Genomic DNA, 21,139 nt, shown 5'->3' with positions numbered 1-21,139 from the left:
GTACAGTAAAGCAGGTGTTAACAGCAGACTCAATCATTTCCCTATATTGCAGCCTGCTGTATAAGCCCACAAGTGATAATGTAGAAGACCACTTTCATCTAGCACCAGCGCTGGTCAGCCAGGACAGGTTACAGCTGTATTACATTTCGCTCCTCATGTTTCCTTCAATTACATTCCTAGGGCTATATTATCATATATTATCATTAAAATATCCCAAGCAGAAATGCAGTAGAAGTAGTAGTAGTAGTAGGCAATTATTATTATTACTTAAACTGATATAATTTTAGATTGTATAATTGTAGACAAGAAATCAATCATTTTTTAATGTTCTGCAAATGGGTTATGGTAATTGTGTTGGCCTAATTTTGAGGACCACTTTTTAGAATGTGTGTTGTTTTTTTTTTTAAATAACTTTAATTGCAGTCAAACGTTTCTTCAAAGCTGTGTGGTTTTGAATAAAATCAACTAAGAAAGTACCTTTTTATTCTTAAAACTTTTGGGGTGGTAGACAAACTTTAATTATCCTTTCATGTCAATATGATTTAATTAAATTAGGCCCTATGTGTCAAATTAGTTATAACCACATTCGCCACAAGTTGGGTAAGGGAACGTAAAATAATGGTGTGTCAATAAATTGGTAAAAATCATTATTATAATTATTGATTGCACTTAAACATAAACAAAATCATTACCTAAACCACTGCTATCGTGAAATAACAATTTCTGCAGAAAACAGAAAAGCTGGCAGAGAAAATAGAAAAGTTTCTCCATGGAAAAGTTATGACAAGCCCAGAGCAGGTAAAAGTAAAAGAAAGAAGAGAATTCAAGCTCTTATGTGTCAGAATTGGAAGAGGTGTGTTATTTACGTGAAGTAACCTGGGCAATGTGAAATCAAACTAAAAACATAATATTAAGGTTAAATAAATAATAGTCATTATCACATTATAACATCTTTTTCATGTTGTGACAAGATAGGGGACTTTTTTGTTGCCCTACCAGTCAGCAAAGTGCTTCTGTAACATCCAAAAGGGTTATATAATATAATTAAAATAAATAATAATATATAAAAAAAAAAACATGCCACTGACTTAATAGCTCTTATCATTTTATTGTGGTAATACACATAAACTGTAGAGATTATACAGTTGGAGAAAAACTGGGAAATACATTTAGATCTTGATATAGTTTAGTCAATTCACATCAGTTACTTTACAAAAATGTATCAAACTAACAAAATTAAGAAGAAAAAAAAACATTCCAGAACATTCAGCATTACAGTTTAGTCTTACATTTTGACCCCTGGCATCTCCTGTCAAATGTCAATTACAGTAGCACATTGTTTTGATATTTGTATTTCAGTTGGGAGTATTCAACATAAGGTAGATTGGTCCTATGAACATCATCATCCTTATGTCCCCTCATAAAACAACACTATTTACAAAATATCATTCACAATATGTTGTATATTTTGACTTAGAACATTTATTCTCAAGACCTCTGCAAATGAGAAAAATCAATGACTTGAAATATCTGTTTACCCCTATTTACAATGCATTTCACTTTTTGTACAATTCAAGCTGCATGAATATCTTTAGTAGGTCTGTGAACTACTCAACAGCTCAGCTCAACATCTAATTCAGGGTAGATTTGTGTGTAGGTTTAGAAAATTATTTGTGGTCATCACTGCCAGAAAACACAGTCCACTGCTCATAACATATCACACTACATTGTGAAGGATGATGGATTATCAGTCTCAAACACCTCACTGGTTTTCCTTGAGGTAAAGCCCTCAGATGTGAACCTGGAAGTACGTCTAACAGATATGTATTTCTTACTCAGGCACCACAAGTCCTGGAAGATCTTAAGGAAATGATTTCTAAATTTCACTCCAATGAATGCATACAGAATAGGGTTTAGACAACAGTGTAAATAAGCCAAGCATTCTGTAAAAATAAGGGCCTTGGTTTTCATTTTTTCCACATTGCAATCTAGGTCTGTCCTGAACTTATTTAGAGTGTCCAGCAAGAGAATGATGTTATAAGGCAGATGACACACAATGAAAACCACTACCACTGCCATGACAACACGTACAGCCTTGTGTCTCTGGAAGTTTTTAGCTTGCATGAGGGTATAAGTGATGCTTGAGTAAGTGAAGATCATAATCAGCAAAGGAAGGAAGAATCCAATGCTGAGCTGTGCGCTTGGCATCAATGTTTTTAACATAACAGCAGTCTGATGATCGGGCAAACTAGTTTCACAGACAGTAATGTTTTGGTATTCAAACGTTTTATAGACTATGAAAGTGGGAAGGGACATGCCAATTGCAACAAGCCAGACAACCAGGCAGATTACGTGGCTATAGACCAGAGCTGTCGAACGAAGTTTGAAAGACCTTCTTGCCTGAACAATAGCAATGTAACGATCTGTGCTGATGCAAGCAAGCAGCAGCATACCGCTGTACAAATTCACACTGTAGATGCCTTTCAGTAACTTGCATGATAAATCTCCCAGAATCCATTCGTACTGTTCGTTTACTACCAAAAGAGGAATTGAAAGAACAAACAGTATGTCTGCTATGGCCACATTTAGAAGATAGATGTCTGTCATGGATTTTAGCTTCTTATAAAATGCATATGTGACAATAACCAGTACATTGCCCAAAATGCCCAGCACACAGATGATAGAATACACATAAACCATATTGGAACGCAATGTTCTGATATCATTATTGTCACATTGATATATGTAGTCATCTGGATCATAACTATAACTGTCATTGTCATAGTCATAGTCAGTGTCATTGTCTTCCATCTTATTGGAACTCTTCTGTTGAAATCACCTAAACAATAAAAGAAGCATCATATAAATGTAATCACTGTTTATTCACAGGTGTTTGATCATACATTGGCAACCTCTGTACACTTCATATCTTCTAGTGACATCAGATATAATTATACATGTCCATTTTTGTTTTGCAGTTGCCTAGCGTATAAGGAAGGAGTCCCTTTTGCATAATTTGATGCCATGCTCAAAATACTGAGCACCAGTCATATGGGGACGTGTAACGTTATATTTTTTTGGAACCTCGCTACTTACTCTTTAAGTGTACATCTCAAATTGACACAAGAAACTGCTTTTTTAATCATGTCGGTCCAAACAGGATTGTGTTCATTTAACAAATGACCTTAAACCTAGACATTTGAAGTCTGATAAATTGGGTGAAACAAAATGTATTATTACTTCATTACAGAATTCAGTTATATAATCTTGGTCAGACAGAAATGTGTAATTAGGCACTTTTCATCCTGTCCTTATTACATTTATGAAACTACAGTATTTGAAACAAACAGCAACTAAAATGAATGAAATGTACCAAAAAGAAAAATACCTTTTTAGGCAAGAAGAAAGTTGTTAAAACACACACATGAACATTAAAGAACTAGTCGTTATCAGAAAATGGAAATTAATGCAGTACCTTGTAGGGAGTGAGTTTTGTATGATTTCAGCAGGTGTCAAACACTTCCTCAGATCTTGACTGGCATGAGTGTCACATTCGTAGCAGGAAGTGATTGTTCCCAATATCTTTATTTACAACCTGTAAAATAAAATAAGACTGATTGATTCATACTACTGCACAGCATTTCTACCATGGTGTTGCTCTAAGACAACAAAATAAAACAATTAAAAAACTATGTTATAGCAAAGTTCTAGAATAGAATAGGCTGTATTCACAAAGCTTTGAATAGTACAAAATTATATTTTCTTATGGTAGCTTGTAGGAATTTTTAATAATATTTTTTGAAATTATGATGAACATAATTAACTTATCACTCCTTCCAGATTCGTTTTTATGCAGTACTTCCACTCCAAACATGAAGGATCTCAAAATAAATATTTTGTTACATAATCACAATGAATCCAACCTCCGGCTCCCATCCCCCTCGGCCTCATCCACAGTTGTATTAATGGAGCAAGTGTTTTGGGGAAAAATGTCTGCTTTCCATTTAATGATAAAACTGTTTTTTTAGTGTATCTAGGTGAAAATGGTAAGTTAGCATTTTCAATAAAAAAATACCTAAGTTTTATTTTAAGAAAACAATTAAAGACATTATGTGGGAAATGTTTTCATCTGTTTAAACAGCTAGAGGTTAATATTTTGTCTGAATCTAGTACATCATATCCCTTTTAGAGTAGAATGTTAAGTGGCTACATTAAAAAAAACACTCTCAAAAAGCAATCCCTTTAAAATAAAACCATTTTGTTTTATTAACCAACATTTCGGTACAAAGTACCTTCATCAGGGTAAAAAAACAGACACACGAAGGTGTTTAAATAGAAGTGATAGGAAGGTTCATGCTACATTTAACATTAGTTCATGGGACAGGAGCAAGGACTGAGTGGAGGAAGAACCTCGGGAATTGAGATTTGTAGAGAAGTGCTCTATGACTTAGGAAGGAGTACTGGGTTTCCCCTTAGCTTGCAGAAAAAAAACACAAGACAGAGAACAAGGGCATGAGGTTGGCAGATATTAGTGGCAGAACAGAATGGGGGAGCAGCCCTAGCTCTGCCCCCCGAATCACACAAAAGGTTACAATAGTTGCATGCTGTCTATAGCCATGGATTCTTAGACTGATGTTTGGTATTTAGTATGTATGGAGGAGCACAAGCTAAAAAAAACCCCCAAAAAACAATAAATATTAAATAACTTAATCACTTAGGGCTAACATGAAGCCTAACTGTCCTGAAGCCCTAAAGTAAAACCCCTTGACCTCTGATTTGTTATGTCTTGTATGAAATGTTGTTGAAGCTGACCCCCTTGGATCCTTCAAGAAGCTGCTTGATGAGATTCTGGGATCAATAAGCTACTAACAACCAAACAAGCAAGATGGGCTGAATGGCCTCCTCTCGTTTGTAAACTTTCTTATGTTCTTATGAAATCCACTTTTTCAGGTCACCCAGACCTCCAAAAATGTCGCTGTTAATGCTGACTGGCAGTCTCTGGGCACAAGGACGCATTAGACTTTGTAACATGTCTTGTTGCCTTTAGAGTAAATTATCCAAAGCAACTTGCTACAGTCATTCCATCATATGTAAAATAAACAGCTGTACAGAATTAGCACTGAAGTCCTAAATCCAACAGTTCCGTTGAACTCCATAAGTATAGTAAAAGCTATTCAGAGAAGAGAACCCTTTATCTTGCCTAACTCTTTGCTTGTGGGTTTTAGTTTGTATGAAACAAAGATTGCTCAGTGAGATAAAGGCAATTTATCTCAAAAGCTGGTGCATGCAAAAATGTCCAGGGGAAATCTTGTGGGATACCTGATACAGAACATACCATACAATAATTTTGACATTTTTAACAAAAGGGAGGGAGGTTCCTGAACCCCCGGAGCCGCCCCCCCAACCCCTCCCCTCCCCCCCATCCGCCCATACCCAAAGCCTCCTAGGTACACACAGGTGTGAGTTCTTGGACTGGGTTTTCAAACATAAAAAAAATTATTCAAATTTGGGAAAATGTAATTATTAACCTTATTAAGTCCTTATTTTTTTAAAATAATAAATACGTTTTAAATAGCACAACATTCTTTCCTATAACTGACATGGTCCTTTACTGGCTATTAATAAACTGAACAGAGAAGTAGCAGGGTTAAGGAAAATATAGCGTTATATGTCCCCACATGTTGCTACAACTGTTTAAATAACAGTTGTTGTTATTGTTAACATCCTGGCAACTTTTGACACTTATAACACTTATAACATTAAAGTCTGTTTCAAAGCTCTTTTCCAAATGTCTGCTCTAGTGCAATGGGGTTTGAGATCTGTCCTCTAAATGACTGCAGGAAGTGCTCTGGCTTTTCTGTTCCGTACCACATCATGGATGGTTATTGATGTGTTACCGGTTTGACAGTGTGGTTAATAATCCTTAAACTATCAGTGCACTAGACTGGACATTTTAAAAATAACTTTGAAACAGACTTTGAAGTTATAAGATAAATCAATTATAATAAAAGTTGTCAGGATGTTAACATTGACAAGAAAAATGACAGATACGTTATTTAAACAGTTGTAGTAACATGGGGACATGTAGCTATATTTTTTGGAACCCCGCTACTCTTTAATCCTTGGTGGACCGGATTCATATCCTTGGTGGACTGGGTTCATGTCCCATAAGTACATGCTGCGAATTCTATGTGCAGAAAGGCTTTTCTGTTCAGTAGGATGTTATTATAGGAAACAAAAATAAGTCAAACCAATGCAGATTGGGTATTCTATGGTAAAAGATGAGTCACACAATTAGTACTTTTGGTTGCTATGCTTATGAGATAATAAATCACTGTAGTTTATGTAAAGAAAACAAACTAAACTAAAATAAGTAATGGAAGCATGAAATACAGTAAAACAATAAACCCTAAAGTTACATTCACATATTATTCATAACATGCTGTCAACATTGAGCTTTCAAAATGAGAGACTGTGCAACAAACTGTTAAAATTGTAACTTTCAAAAAGATCAGAAATGATAAAACAGAAATAAATAACAAAAATAACTGTTTATTTTTTAATAATATGTAAAATCTATAAAAACAAGCGCTTAAAATGTGCATGATAATTAATTAACTTTATATGTACCATATACATTTTTTTTCTTCTTACATATTAAACTACATACAGAATGTTTTTTTTTTTTTTTAATTTTATTTAGAAAGCCACAAGATGTTCTGTTTAACTAAGTGTTGGCACAATTAAGAAGACATACCACACATTTCAAAGGCGGACTAAAACACTTCCTGTCTGTTTAACTAATGAGAATTAAATTAAAGATATTTGTTTGTTTTTGTATGATTCAAAGAAATAAACTACATAACAATTCATACATACATTTTCTGATCTACAGTAAGAAGTAAAACACCATGGACTATTCTAAATTATTTTCAGAGAGAAATACTACCTAATTGTAGACTAGAATTTTACTCTACTCGTATATTCATCCATGCATAAAGAAGAAGAAAAAAAGGTTTTGGTTTTAACTTACATGAATTTACAGAACTGATAAGTACTCTCCTTTTGAATAACAGTTTTGCTTGGAGATCATAAAGAGCCAGGCATTTCAGCATAATGAGGAATATCATTGCAAGGAACATGAGGATGTAGGTAAAACCTACTTGTTATAACATGAGTCAGTGTAGTATTGTTATCATCTAACCAGGAGGTGTTTTTATAATTTCAGATTTTATGAACTGCAAAGCACTGAGAGAAGATTTTCTTTTTACAGTATAATGCACATGTGTGAATTTCTGTTTATTTTAGTCTATTTAGAACGCCTGGCTTCTGGCATGTGGCTGCCACCACTGAGAGCATACATGGACGACATGACAACCATGACTACAACGGTAGCCTGCACCAATCACTTACTTCACACACTAGCAGATGACATTCGCTCTACAGGCGAATGTTATCTGTGGGACTGTCTGGCCTTGTCCTATGCTGGTTCAAATTGTATCTTTCTGATAAGTTTGTTTCAGTTTGTCTATTGGGGAGTGTTGGGGAGGTAAAATCGGCATTATCGGAAGTTGTCTGTGGTGTTCCACAGGGCTCCATTCTAGGTCCCTTGTTGTTTTCATTATGCTACTGTCAGGTGACATTATCCGCAGACATGGAGTGAACTTCCATTGCTATGCTGATGATACCCAGCTATATTTATCCCTAAAGCCAGGAATTTCTTCTGCCTGGGTGTTATTAGCTGCTTGCCTTACAGACATCAAGCATTGGATGCCACAGAATTTTCTAGTGTTGAATTCAGATAAAACAGAGGTTATGCTCGTGGGATCACAGAACTAACTTAAAAAAAAAATGTGGGATTACATGAGCTTGACCCTTGCGGTATCTTATCAAAACTTAAGAGAAAAGGAGTTTGGGGGGTCATCTTTGATTCTGATCTATCATTTGAGACTTATATTAGGTAAGTTACTAAAGTATCTTTTTACCATTTGAAATATAGCCAAACAGACCGATTATTTCCATATCTTATGCCGAGAGACTAATGCATGCCTTTGTTAAATCTAGAATTGATTATTGTAATGCACTTTTGTCTGGTATCCCAAAATGTGTGGTATCCTGCTTGCAGCTTGTTCAGAATATCACCGCTAGAATTCTGACTAAAACCAGGAAAAGTGAACATATTACCTCAGTTTTGGTCTCTTTACATTGGCTCCCTGTGCAGTATAGAATTGATTATAAGATTTTGCTGTTAACGTACAAGGCCCTGAATGGATTAGCACCTAGTTATTTGCAGGAGTCACTGACCCCATATCTTCCAAACTGCACTCTGAGATCGCAGGATGCAGGGCTGCTGGTTATTCCTAGGGTCAACAAAAGCAACACAGGAGGTAGGGCTTTTTCTTGTAGAGCCCCTGAATTATGGAATGCGCTGCCTTCGTTTGTCAGGAAAGCTGGGACCGTTACAGTTTTCAAGTGCACTTGTACAACCATACATATGCAAGAAAGCCAGTGTGATGCCTTGTACCTACAAGAGACTCACCAAGGGCCTCAGAACAACCAGCCTTCAATACCTGGAATGACTATGGTGATTGAAAGACCACAAAACAGTATGGAAGTGTCGTCATTAATTCCACAGCGAAGCCTGAAGAAAATAACACTGAAATCTTGACGAACTCGGCGGAATCTCAATCACCTCGGTTTATAAACCACACAGCACGAGTTTTGCATTCACAGATTCACCAGACACCATTCACAACAAACCACGGGTGATCGCTGGCGACTTCAACTGCCACAGCACACAATGGTGCTACAAGACAAACAGACGGTGAAGCAGTAGAAGCTTGGGCGGATGCCCATCAACTGAGCCTGATTCACAACCCGAAGCTCCCCAAATCGTTCAATTGCGGCTGCTGGTAACGTGGATACAACCCAGACCTCATATTTACCAGAAATACCCTGATCAAGACAACTGACATGACATACAACAGCAAAAAGGCATGGGAAAAATAATATGTAAATTAAACAATGACCCAAGGAAGGCAGATCAATACCATAACGTCACCACCAACCAAATCGCCCACCAGATGCTCCTTAATGGGAAAAAGCAACCCAAAAAGCAACAACAAACAAATAAAACTCAGATTGGAAAGGTACAGGTAACCTGAGGACCCAGGCTTTACAAGCCCCCTTTCAATGGTGGAGCTAAAAGCTGGTATTAATGCCCTGAAGATCGGGAAAGTGGCTGGCCTCGATGACATGCTGTGGCAAAGTGGTGAGTGGTTACAGATGTGTGCAGTTCAGAACGGATATAAAACAGTCAGGCAATGATTTCCAGGTGCAAGGGTGCTTATTGATTTATACAATGTCCAGAGTCTTAGGGCAAACACCTGTAAATAATAAATGATGGAAGTGATACAACGGCGTGTATCACTTTGTTTGAAATCATCGGGTTTGACCCGAAACCATAAAATACAGTCCAAGTTCTTTCCTCACCCACACGTAACAGAACACAAACACAGTGTTTATTTTAGTGTGTGAAACTAGTGCTTGTGGTGAAACAAGGGAAGTGCTGGTGTCCGGGTTTGTGGCTGGCCTGCAGCTGCAGCTCGAGATAGTGTTTAGTAGTCTTAGAAACAAACGAAAAACAAACAGTTTACTTCAGACAATAACAAAATACAACACTTAGGTTTCGATCCCAGGTTCTATTTTTACGTTTGTTCTAACTATTTACAAAGGAATAGATCATTTACACTATGTCCCCTATTTAACCCTCGCTCATGACCCCTAGGTTAACAAGTGCATCTGCTCCGCCAATCCTCAGATGCCACACCGTTTACCGTCCGGGTCATTGAGTTTGGGTACCGTAGCTCCGCCCCCTTCCTAAATGACCGACTTCCATCTACCCTAAGGAATAAATTGTCATGCCATTTAGTTAAAGGTACTCTGTTCCTTTTACACAGTGCCCTCACAGGTCAGGAGGGAGATTTAACACCAATAATCATTTGATCACTGTCACACATGCTTACTGAACAAATCAAACAGTTTGGACCCCAGACCCGAGAATGGCTCTTCTGCCTATACTCAAGCACAGCCAGTCAAAAAATTCCAAAGATGTGGCGACATGCTCATGCCGTGGCACTCCTGAAGCTAGGGAAAGATCCATCTGATCCAAAGAGCTGCAGACCCATCTCATTGTTATGCCACACGTACAAATTGTACGAATGACTCATACTGAACCGGCTTGCTCCACAATTGGATAAACAATCCCCTAACAGGGTGGTTTCCGTCCTGGAAAATCAACAACAAGCCAGCTGCTCAACCTAACCCAACATTTTTAAGACGGATTTGAAAGACGTCAAATCACCGGAGCTGTGTTTGTCAACCTAACAGCTGCCTACGATACCATCAACCACCGTTGACTCCTCTACACGACCCTGGAAATTACAAAAGATCTACACCTTTCAGAGCTGATATGAACCCTTCTCGAAAACAGACGTTTCTTTGTTGAGTTGGATAGGAAGGAAGTGTACTTGCACCACTGCTATATAACATCTACACGAATGACCAACCAACCGACTCAATAACAAAACATTTAATTTATGCAGACAATCTGTGCATAATAGCCCAAAACACTGACTTTGATTACGCTGAAACAACTCTAACTGAGGCGCTAACTGGACTGACTTCATACTACGATAAAAAACAATTACACGCCAACCCAACGAAAACACAAGTCTGTGCCTTCCACCTGAAAAATCATGAGGCCAACTGTCAGCTCAACATCACATGGTCCGGGACTCCACTATCTCACTCTCCCGAACCCATTCTACCTTGGAGTTACTCTTGATCGAAGCCTCTCATAAAAAGCACACATCGCAAAGCCATAAACGAAAGTGAGCACCCGTAACAACATTCTATACAAGCTCACCAACTCGAAATGGGGAGGCAGCCCCTTAAACATTCGAACCACTGCCTTGGCTCTCAGCTTTTCAACCGCCGAGTATGCATGTTCCGTATGGGAGAGATCCATTGTTACCCCATCCTGAATGCCAGTTGCCAATGCATCACAGGATGCCTGAAGCCTACCAACCTTAACAGTTTGTATCTGCTGGCTGACACTGCTCCACCCGCCATCAGAAGAGCAATGTGAGACACCTGTTGTACGACCACTCCCCAGCCAGCAACCAACCGAAGTCATGCAGGAGCTTCCTCCTCAGCACCCAACCTCTCAACGCCAACATCAGCACCAGCATCCCTGTCAAGCCTTTCTGAAGTGTTGTGGGCTAGTTGACGAAACACCTAAGACAGGAGGTGCCCACCTGCTTTCCCCAACACAGTACCCCACCCAGCCCATTCTAGAGGATTGCCATGGTATTGCACTAGGGAGGCCGCACTTTGGTTGATCCCTGGAGCCAGCACCACTGGTGTTGTATGTGCTGATGTGCCAGGGAGACTGCAAATAGGCTGGTCCATTGAGCCAGCATTACACTTCTGCCATCATCCCAGGGCCAATAGGAAATCCACATTACCTAGCAAAGGAAAAGTGCTGAAGGCTCATATATTACAGCAAAGTTACATCTTGGTTGGTCCCCACCACTACTATCTAATTTTATCTTGGCAAAAAGTGGAGTGGGCAGCAGTGTGGAGTAGCGGTTAGGGCTCTGGGCTCTTGACCGGAGGGTTGTGGGTTCAATCCCCAGTGGGGGACACTGCTGTTGTACCCTTGAGCAAGGTACTTTACCTAGATTGCTCCAGTAAAAACCCAACTGTATAAATGGGTAATTGTATGTAAAAATAATGTGATATCTGTATAATGTGAAATAATGTATAATGTGATATCTTGTAACAATTGTAAGTCGCCCTGGATAAGGGCGTCTGCTAAGAAATAAATAATAATAATAATAATAATAATAATAATAATAATACTAACATGAAGTAAATAACAGCTACTCTCATGTAATAAAAATCTATTAGAAAAAATTTGAAGAGAAAGAATAAAGTGAAAATCTATTAGAAATCCAACTATAACTATGCATTATGAATTTTACTATCACAACTTTACATTCTGTTTTACAGTAAAGCCACTTTAAAGAATCTTAGCCCCCCATGTTTTTCTTTGAACTTATCTTCAGCTATGAGGACCCTTATATTTGGACACGTGTGCGTTTCCAAATATATTAAACCAACTACATTTTCATAGAAAAAAGGGGTACACCCAGGTATGTCCATGTATATTTGTGCAACAATGCAGTACTATATTTTTATTTAAATCATTTACTGTAAACGGAATTTCGTCTTTAATAAAGATAATGACATACTACTGTAACAAAGCTGACTCCCATTAAAAGTAGGTGCCAGTTGAGACAATAAAATGGAGAAGCTGAAGCAAAGCACCATGTTTCTGTCAAAATATCCTAAATAGTTGAAAACCACCTGACCCAATGCCTCTCTCCAGTATCGCTTAATACATGACTCTTTACAAATTGATAATAGCTGCTTTTATCAATAATGAATGAAATTATAATAACGGTTAAGTGGTATACTTTTCAGTTAAGTGTATTCTGATGTAGTATAGACCCCGTTGTTTCAATTCTATTGCATGTTATAACCATATCTCAATGTTTAAATGTTTTTTTTTTTTTGTTTTGTTTTTTTTACCAGGAATAGAACCAATAGGAATTTGCACCTCGTGTTCAATGAGATTAATTTCCTTATACGAATGACATAGAACACTGTGGGCTTTGTTTGGATCCCAGATTTGCATGCTTAGTTTTGTGAATAATACCTTGCTTGTCATTATATCCGTATATAATGCATTATCTGTCTTGGGGTGGTTACAGAAACAGATTATTCTTTATCATTGCAATGATTCAAATTCCCCCAACTGTACACACTAAAGCAGGAAGGAATACCTTGAATTATTAGATCCCCACCCTTTATAAGTGCAGAACAATTCAAGTTCATGCTCAAGTTATAAGAATTTAATCACAAGCTTTCTTTCCTTTTTAAATTACTTATTTTTCAAAAACAGTTTTGTATTGCTGTAAAAAATAAAGTTTTTATTTAGTTATTTATTTTAGTGATCTATAAGGGAGTTCAACTTAACCTAAGAGAATGTGATACATCACAAACACATAAAAAAAAAACAGCCCTTAATAATAATAATAATTTTAAAAAATCCTTTAAAAAGTCCTTAATGTGAATATGGCCAGTTTCACTCCCAGTCAGAGCAAGTCAGATTATTATTACTTTTGCATACTTTAAATAAAACAAAATGAAAAATTACAAATAAACAAATAGAAAAGCATCAAAATAAAGGAAACCAAACAGTGATTTAAAATATTTTTTTTCTAAATTACATTCCAATATTTTACACATGATTTTAAAGACGTAAGTACAGAAGTCTAACTAACGCTAAAAATTAAAGAATACAAATGAAAGAAAGTTAAAAAACAAGTAACATTTATAATACAAACAGTTTATCGGTCCAGCAGTATCAATAAAACTAAAAATGTATGGGTGGATTTTTAGCATTTCAAAAACAGAATTTTAGACTTAATTTCTCTTTACTTTCTCACTGTACTATTAGACTAAAGAAGAAAAAATGCAGTACTTACCAGAGATATTAATGTGTGATATATTATATATGTCTGTATGTATACAAAGCACAACTGTTTCATGAAATGATTGACTTGCTTGACACTCCAAACCTTGCAGCCTCAGTATCTGCTGATAGTAGGAGTGACTGTAGAGTAAGAGTTGATACTATGAGACTTCCTGCTTTTTCTTTTAAGTATGGACTGAGTATAGCAGGGTTTTTTTTTTTGTTTTTTTTTAAATGCAGCTGCAAAAATGACTTAAACAAGTTTCAGAATTTACTGGACAGGAAGATGGTAAGTATTAATTGAAACAAAAAATGAAAATATATACTAAAAACATGTATTGTGTGTTATTGTAGTGTAAAGAGAAAGTTAAATAAGGGAGTGAAAAATTAACAAACAGAATTATTTTTCTTTATTTTTTTAAACAAACAAACAAACAAACAAACAAAAACACAGCCCCCCAAAAAACTCAGTTAATGTGCACTTTCCATCAGCTGCCACTGACCTATTTTAATATGACCTTATAACCTGTCAGAACATCTTCAATTGAAAGCAGGAGGAGTAATTTGTGAAAATGAACTGTTGCCAAAAAATCTTCTTTGTTTACTAGTTCAGTTCCACTTTTGCTTGCCTTCATGTCCAATTCTATGTTTTGTTTTGTTTTTTTTACTAATTTTGTGATATTTCCTCTGAAGCCTCATTTAACACTTTGATGCCTGCTAACATGAACATATTTAATCAATTATTCACAATTTGTAAGATTTTCTTTTTCTATATGTATACCTGTTTAGACATGAGTTTATACTGGATGCTGATGATCCATTTTTTATTGAAGAGGTTATCATGTACAGGATAATCATGATAACTTATCAGATATATTGCTGCGTGCTCAATGGGGAGACATGATGGTGGATGTTGCATTTACAGAGCCCAGGGAAGTTCTTATTACAGAGTTGTGGTACTGCAGGTGTAGTAGCCTACTGTGACAGGTTCCCCTGATTGTTTTGTTTTCTTCAACCAAAATTTGATCCGCAGCACCACCATACTTACCTCATTCCCTTCTTATATTGGGATTATTTAGGAATTGGAATTGATTTTCAAAGAACAGATACCTGTCACTTCCTAATTTGTCTCTATTGGATTTATGAATGAAGGACAAAAGTTAAACGGAAGTTATGTATTGACATACTTAACAGACTAAACAGCCGTATGTCCACAACTTTGTTGACATACTGGAGCAGTAAATGTATGTTCCTGTTTTGCAGTATGTCAGCTTTCAGTGTTTATATATATATATATTTCATATGTTTTTCTATGTATCAATATTTTTTGCTATTCTTTGTTACAAATTACTTTTTGAAATAGAATCATAAAGGTAAAACATGTGTATTGTAAAAAAAAAAAAGACAAAGTAATGCTTTGCTCTTTTTGTTTATAAACAGACCCCCATAGATTAAATTATACAGTGTTATAACACTGTCTGCGATCTGTTATTATATGTATAATGTTGGTGTTGCTCATGTAAAAAAAAAAAAATGATGTTACGTGCCACCTGCCTGGAATTCCTCAGGATTGAACTGGTCTCCCCCAAGACAAACTGCATCGAATTTCGACACAACTTCTGCTGCTTCCAGGAACATCACTCCACACCTAATCAAGGCTATGGGAAGATGGACTTCCGGTGCATAAGAACTCTACATTCGAAAGAATGTCTCAGACTTATTATTGGAAAATAAAAACACTATGTGGCTAATTCTGAACTATTTTTTTTTTTTTTTTTTTTTTTTTTTTTTTTAAAGATTTAGTCGTCGCCAATTATTTTTACCCCGGTTTTTTCACCCCAATTTAGCATGCCCAATTATTATCTGTATCCCCGGCTCACCGCTCGCAACCCCCCCCCGCCGACTCAGGAAACGGAGGCTGAAACACGCGTCCTCCGAAACGTGCTCCTTCCAAGCCGTCATTTTTCGCACTGCAGATCCACAGCAATGCTACCAGACCTATAGTGCCGGAGGACAACACAGATCTGGCGGCTCCGCTGCAGAGCCACAGGCGCCCTATCGGCCACAGGGGTCGCTGATGCGCGGTGAGCCGTGGATTCCCCTGCCGACCTAAGCCCTCCCTACCCGGGCAGCGCTCAGCCAATTGTGCGCCACCCCCTAGGAACTCTCGGTCACGGTCAGCTGTGACATAGCCTGGATTCGAACCAGCGATCTCCAGGCTATAGGGCACATCCTGCGAGGAGCGCCTTTACTGGATGGGCCACTCGGGAGCCCTATTCTGAACTATTGAGGTTGTCATTTTAGAACCCGGAGGAAGGGTAACCCTCTGCCATGGATTCCCTAAGGTTTCCCCCTATTTCTGGCGAGTAGGGTTTTTTTCCTTACCTGAGCGCTGAGTGGTTTAGATCTGCAAGGTGGCCTCGTTCTTTTGGGGGAAGGTGGCTGAGTGCCACTCGTTACGCCCCTGGCATCCACATCCACCATAAAACACATATCATGCTTGTCAGTGTAGGGCAGCGTTACAGCTCCTTGAACCAGGCAAGACCAACAAGTAAACATCATGCACTATTACAAGCAAGTTCTCAATCTCATCTTGCATTATGTCAGCCTGGGCGATTGGTCAAGTGCATAGTTAATTCTAAGCATTATCAATGGACTTTACCCACCGTGTCTCCCTAAAACATGGGCTGCACGGTTAACTATGCAAACAACTGTCGGCAACCACTTGTCCTGCCCGCTGGCCGAGTCATTCTTAATCACTGTCTTGCATTCATTTTAGCTCGGCCAGCATAGGGGTGGTTATTAAGCTCCAATGGATAAGGCCATTATAAATGTGAATGTATTTTGTATCTGTCAGCTATCATGTTCATGTCGGACGTAACTGTTTGTCAATTGTTCATGTACCCACCAGGCATATCTTTCGCAATCAATAAATTGTTATTTTCTTCAACGAAGTGGATGTCTCCTTTCTGAAAGGACAATTCAGCTACTGTACCTATGATGATGCAACAGTTTCCAGTTCAATTATTTCAGGACTTTGAAAATCTTGTGTTGATACTATAGACTGATGAGTAAGACATTTTAAATATTTTGTGTGTTACAAATTAGGTTTTGTCTCTAAAATAAATATAGATGTTTAATGCAGCGACATCTCGATAGATGTCTGGCTTAATTAGGTTAAGTGGAGCTATAGCCACCAATTACATAATTAATTTTTATTTCTTAGCAGACGCCCTTATCCAGGGCAACTTACAATTGTTACAAGATATCACATTATACATTATTTCACATTATACAGATATCACATTATTTTATTTTTTTTACATACATATATATTTTTTTTACATACAATTACCATTTTTATACAGTTGGCGCAATCTAGGTAAAGTACCTTGCTCAAGGGTACAGCAGCAGTGTCCCCTACCAGGGATTGAACCCACAACCCTCTGGTCAAGAGTCCAAAGCCCTAACCACTACTCCACACTGTATAACCACATTACATATCCACATAGCTAGGAGAGACAGAGAGCATATGGCCAGACCTGTTGCAAATGGAAACATATTGTTGCATTTAAACGTACTGTGCACTAAGCATTCACACCTCCACTGCAAGGTTGACCCATTTAAAAAAAAAAAAAAAAACAAGATGCACCTAAGTTGTTTCTTGCTAGTGTTGTAACAATAAATGTTTGGTTTTCCTATTCGAGAAAAAAAGCAAGAGCAAATGTTGAAAAGGTCTGGCTTATTTTGTACCGTTTCAATCATCCCTACTTCACCACTTTAACCACTACCTCTACTGTACCTTGCTCCATTGTGTTGCATCTGCACTACATTAGCAAACTCCTGTACCCATTATATATATATATATATATATATATATATATATATATATATATACACACACACACAGTATATATATATATATATATATATATATATATATATATATATATATATAGTCCTGCATAAAAGATTAATGCTCAAACTGAACGCAGTAAGGATTCAAGAAAATGCATGCACATGGATTAGGGAGTTGTTAACATGTAGAAAACAGAAAGTACTGATTAGAGGAGAAACCTCAAAATGGAGCGAGGTAACCAGTCGTATACCACAAGGATCAGTATTAGGTCCTCTGCTATTCCTAATCTACATTAATGACTTAAATTCTGGTATAGTAAGCAAACTTGTTAAATTTGCATACAACACAAAAATAGGAGGAGTGGCAAACACTGTGTCTGCCCAGTTCTAGACAGCATTCAGAACTGGGCAGACACATGGCAAATTACATTTAATAGAGAAAAGTGTAAAGTACTGCACGCAGGCAATAAAAATGTGCATTATACATATCATATGGGAAATGCTGAAATTGAAGAAGGAATCTATGAAAAAGACCTAGGAGTTTATGTTGCCTCGGAAATGTCTTCATCTAGACAATGTGGGGAAGCTATAAGAAAGGCCAACAACATGCTTGGTTATATTGTGAGAAGTGTTGAATTCAAATCAAGGGAAATAATGTTAAAACTTTACAATGCATTTGTAAGACCTCACCTAGAATATTGTTTTCAGTTCTGGTCATCTTGTTACAAAAAGGATATTGCTGCTTTTGAAAGAGTGCAAAGAAGAGCAACCAGAATTATCCCGGGTTTAAAAGGCATGTCACAGGCTAAAAGAATTGAATCTATTCAGTCTTGAACAAAGAAGACTACACGGCGATCTGATTCAGCATTAAAAATCCTAAAAGGTATAGACAATGTTGACCCAGTGGTCTTTTTTGACCTGAAAAAAGAAACAAAGACCAGGGATCACAAATGGAGATAGATAAAGGGGCATTCAGAACAGAAAATAGGAGGCACTTTTTTACACAGAGAATTGTAAGAGTCTGGAACCAACTCCCCTGTAATGTTGTTGAAGCTGACATCCTGGGATCCTTCAAGAAGCTACTTGATGAGATTCTGGGATCAATAAGCTACTAACAACCAAACGAGCAAGATGGGTCGAATGGCCTCCTCTCGTTTGTAAACTTTCTTATGTTCTTATATATCTATCTAATGTTTCCGTACAGAACATTTTCAAGCAATATTGTACTACAGATACCTTGTTAAAAATCTAAATTCAAAAACATCAGTGCACTTCCTTAAATTCCTTTCAATGGCTTTCTCTTAAGACTTGGTTAACATCCTGAGCCCAAAGATGCATTTGAACCCCAATAATCACACTGTGGAACCTGTGCTAACAGTCATATGAACTAAGCAGTCACTTGCTCATACCAGGCAGTAAAAAATGATTTTTACTGTACAGAAATGACGGAGGCATCTTGAAATGTTCAGTCCCTTTGGTGACCAGTTAGTTTGGTTTTTACTGTACAGAAATATAGTTTGTTGCAAGACATTTCCATTTTTGTCTTTTTATTTTAATATGCATATTTTTTAACACAACGTTATTCAGAAAACTTTAACCTATCAGTCTTTTTCTATTCATTAAAAAAAATGGATGACTTGCTAGTTTTAATTTTAAGGTTTCATGCTTACAACCATTTATTTAATCCATCACTTTAAAACACTCAGCTTTATGAATATATATATAATGTAATTATCATTAAATTAAACTCTGCTTATATATAATTTGTATCAGGAACATTTGGTGTATATTAAATTACGTATTAGAAAATTGTCTATATCGTACTTAAAAAGTATGTTTTCACTATGAGACAGAAAAGGTTCCGTTTTTACTTGATATACCTTTTGAGTGTTTAAAAAGTTGCCAATGAATTTGGAGCATTTATTAGGTATCAGGTTTCTAAGAAAGAAAAAAAAAATCGCCCAATAGTAGAACTTAGTGGTAGAACCTTTTTTAGGACTATGTTTACAAGTAATATTGTTTTAAGTGAAATCTGGACTTATTCAATTAGCAGGACCATTATAACAGGTAGAGAGCTACTCAAGTCAGGAAAAAATTGAGAGCTGATATTTTGGAAAGGAGTTATAGAAAGACTAATGGTGTTGGGAAATTGCACTGAAAGCCAACCTGACCAAATGTTAACTAGAAAAAAAGTGTAGCATGAACATACTTTTTTTTTAAAGCTCCTTAGCTTTCTATTAGGTTTCTTGTTGATATGAAGTATATCAGGGGTGTCCAAAGTTGGCCCTTCCACTCGTCTTTGTTCCAGCCTTGTTCTAAATTGTTTGTTTAATTGAAACAATTAAACCATCATCCCGTAGTTAATAATCTCATTTTACCTATTTAACCTGGAGTGTAATGGCCCTCCTGGGCCGTGATTGGACACCCCTGAAGTAACAAAATGCTCGATTGAGATGCATTGGCATTAAAAGAATAACAGTTTGGTATTGTTGAGTTAAACACTGAGGGACTTTGTTTTTTGTGTATTGATGAATGGAAACAACCTCAACATCACATAACAATGTTTTTATTTAATAACATTTTTCTTAATTGTTAAATAATACTGCAATATGTGTCATAGTGTATATGAATTTAACTAGTTTCAGTTGCTGCCAATTAGTGAGAAAATATTAGTTTGACTCTGACCCATTTTTTTTTACAAATAGCAGTGGGTTTGACCTCATAGTCTCAGTTTTCAGTTCTTGGTAATTCTTTTAATTTTTTTTCCACTTAGCACGTACTTACTGTAGCACACATGCAGGTGTTGTGGTTTGTTGTTTTTTTCAAAGAATAGAAAATAGGACTTGATTTCAAAGCTCATTTTTTAGCTTTTGCAAAATGGATACAAAAAACAGGATTGCTCAAATGCTATTATTATTGAATACATTAGCAATGATTCATCCATTCAGAACAAAAATGTACACATTTTGTAAAAGCTTGAAAATGGATTGCTAATTGATTCAACAGGGGGCTTGATAATGATTACATAAAAAAAATTCAATGCTATTTAATCAAAGGGTTTTTATGTATGTTTTCTTTTTCATTCGCGCTCCACGTTTAAGCAACTGAGGAGTTCATTGGGAAGTTTATAAGTGACGTGCTGATGTGTAAAAGTTACCGTGGATTTCTAATTGATCTGTTGAAGGACATTCATCTCTGAAAATCGAAGGAGACAAGGCAGCTTTATACACAAATACTACTTAAATGATACAAAACTAGTATTTACTGGTAGTTCAAAGGCCTAACCATAAGCAGACATAACATCAAGTATGAAAATGACACTTGTATTTCCAATCTGTATTGGTGTGAAGCATACAATACTCTAATTAGGTCAGTTTCTTTCATGTCTGCTTTCCATTGTATGCTATATAAGATCAGTTACTGGTGTAATAACCCAAAACCCCAAACTTTACCTCAGCATTTTCACAAGTGTTTTGCAGGTTATCTTTATTGGCTTGTTTCACGGAGCCTCTGATTAGCAATAAGCTGTTACTATGTTACCTGTTTTAAGTAATTGTTAGGGTTATAGATATATTTATTTTATTTACTTTATTTATTGTATTCAATATTGGAATGTTCCAATTGTAGGCTCATTTTAATTTTCATACATTGGTTGAGTGACAAAACAAAAATCTTTTT

General features: G+C 36.7%; 1 protein-coding gene across 2 annotated transcripts; it reads right to left on the bottom strand.

Moving 5' to 3' along the window:
• Positions 1–1,088: 1,088 nt before the first annotated feature.
• Positions 1,089–17,429, bottom strand: LOC117402652 (C-C chemokine receptor type 6-like). Of its 2 annotated transcripts, none has more exons than XM_059024253.1 (3): positions 15,989–17,429; positions 3,476–3,595; positions 1,089–2,839 (listed from the first exon to the last, which is right to left on the bottom strand). In XM_059024253.1, exon 3 carries the CDS (start codon positions 2,809–2,811, stop codon positions 1,723–1,725), a length of 1,089 nt encoding a protein of 362 aa, XP_058880236.1. In that variant the 5' UTR covers positions 2,812–2,839; positions 3,476–3,595; positions 15,989–17,429; the 3' UTR covers positions 1,089–1,722. The 2 variants fall into 2 exon arrangements, with proteins under 2 accessions (XP_058880236.1, XP_033859897.1); XM_034004006.2 differs by lacking the exon at positions 15,989–17,429 and adding an exon at positions 13,617–15,963.
• Between the last annotated feature and the right edge of the window lie 3,710 nt (positions 17,430–21,139).

The sequence above is a fragment of the Acipenser ruthenus genome, chromosome 5 (assembly GCF_902713425.1).
Source record: "Acipenser ruthenus chromosome 5, fAciRut3.2 maternal haplotype, whole genome shotgun sequence".
Lineage (NCBI taxonomy): Eukaryota > Metazoa > Chordata > Actinopteri > Acipenseriformes > Acipenseridae > Acipenser > Acipenser ruthenus.
Note: the sequence above shows the minus strand (reverse complement) of the source record. Positions and strands in the feature narration are given on the sequence as shown.

Excerpts from the sequence above, each read along its gene's own strand:
- LOC117402652 (XM_059024253.1), bottom strand. The coding sequence starts at position 2,811 with ATGGAAGACAATGACACTGACTATGACTATGACAATGACAGTTATAGT.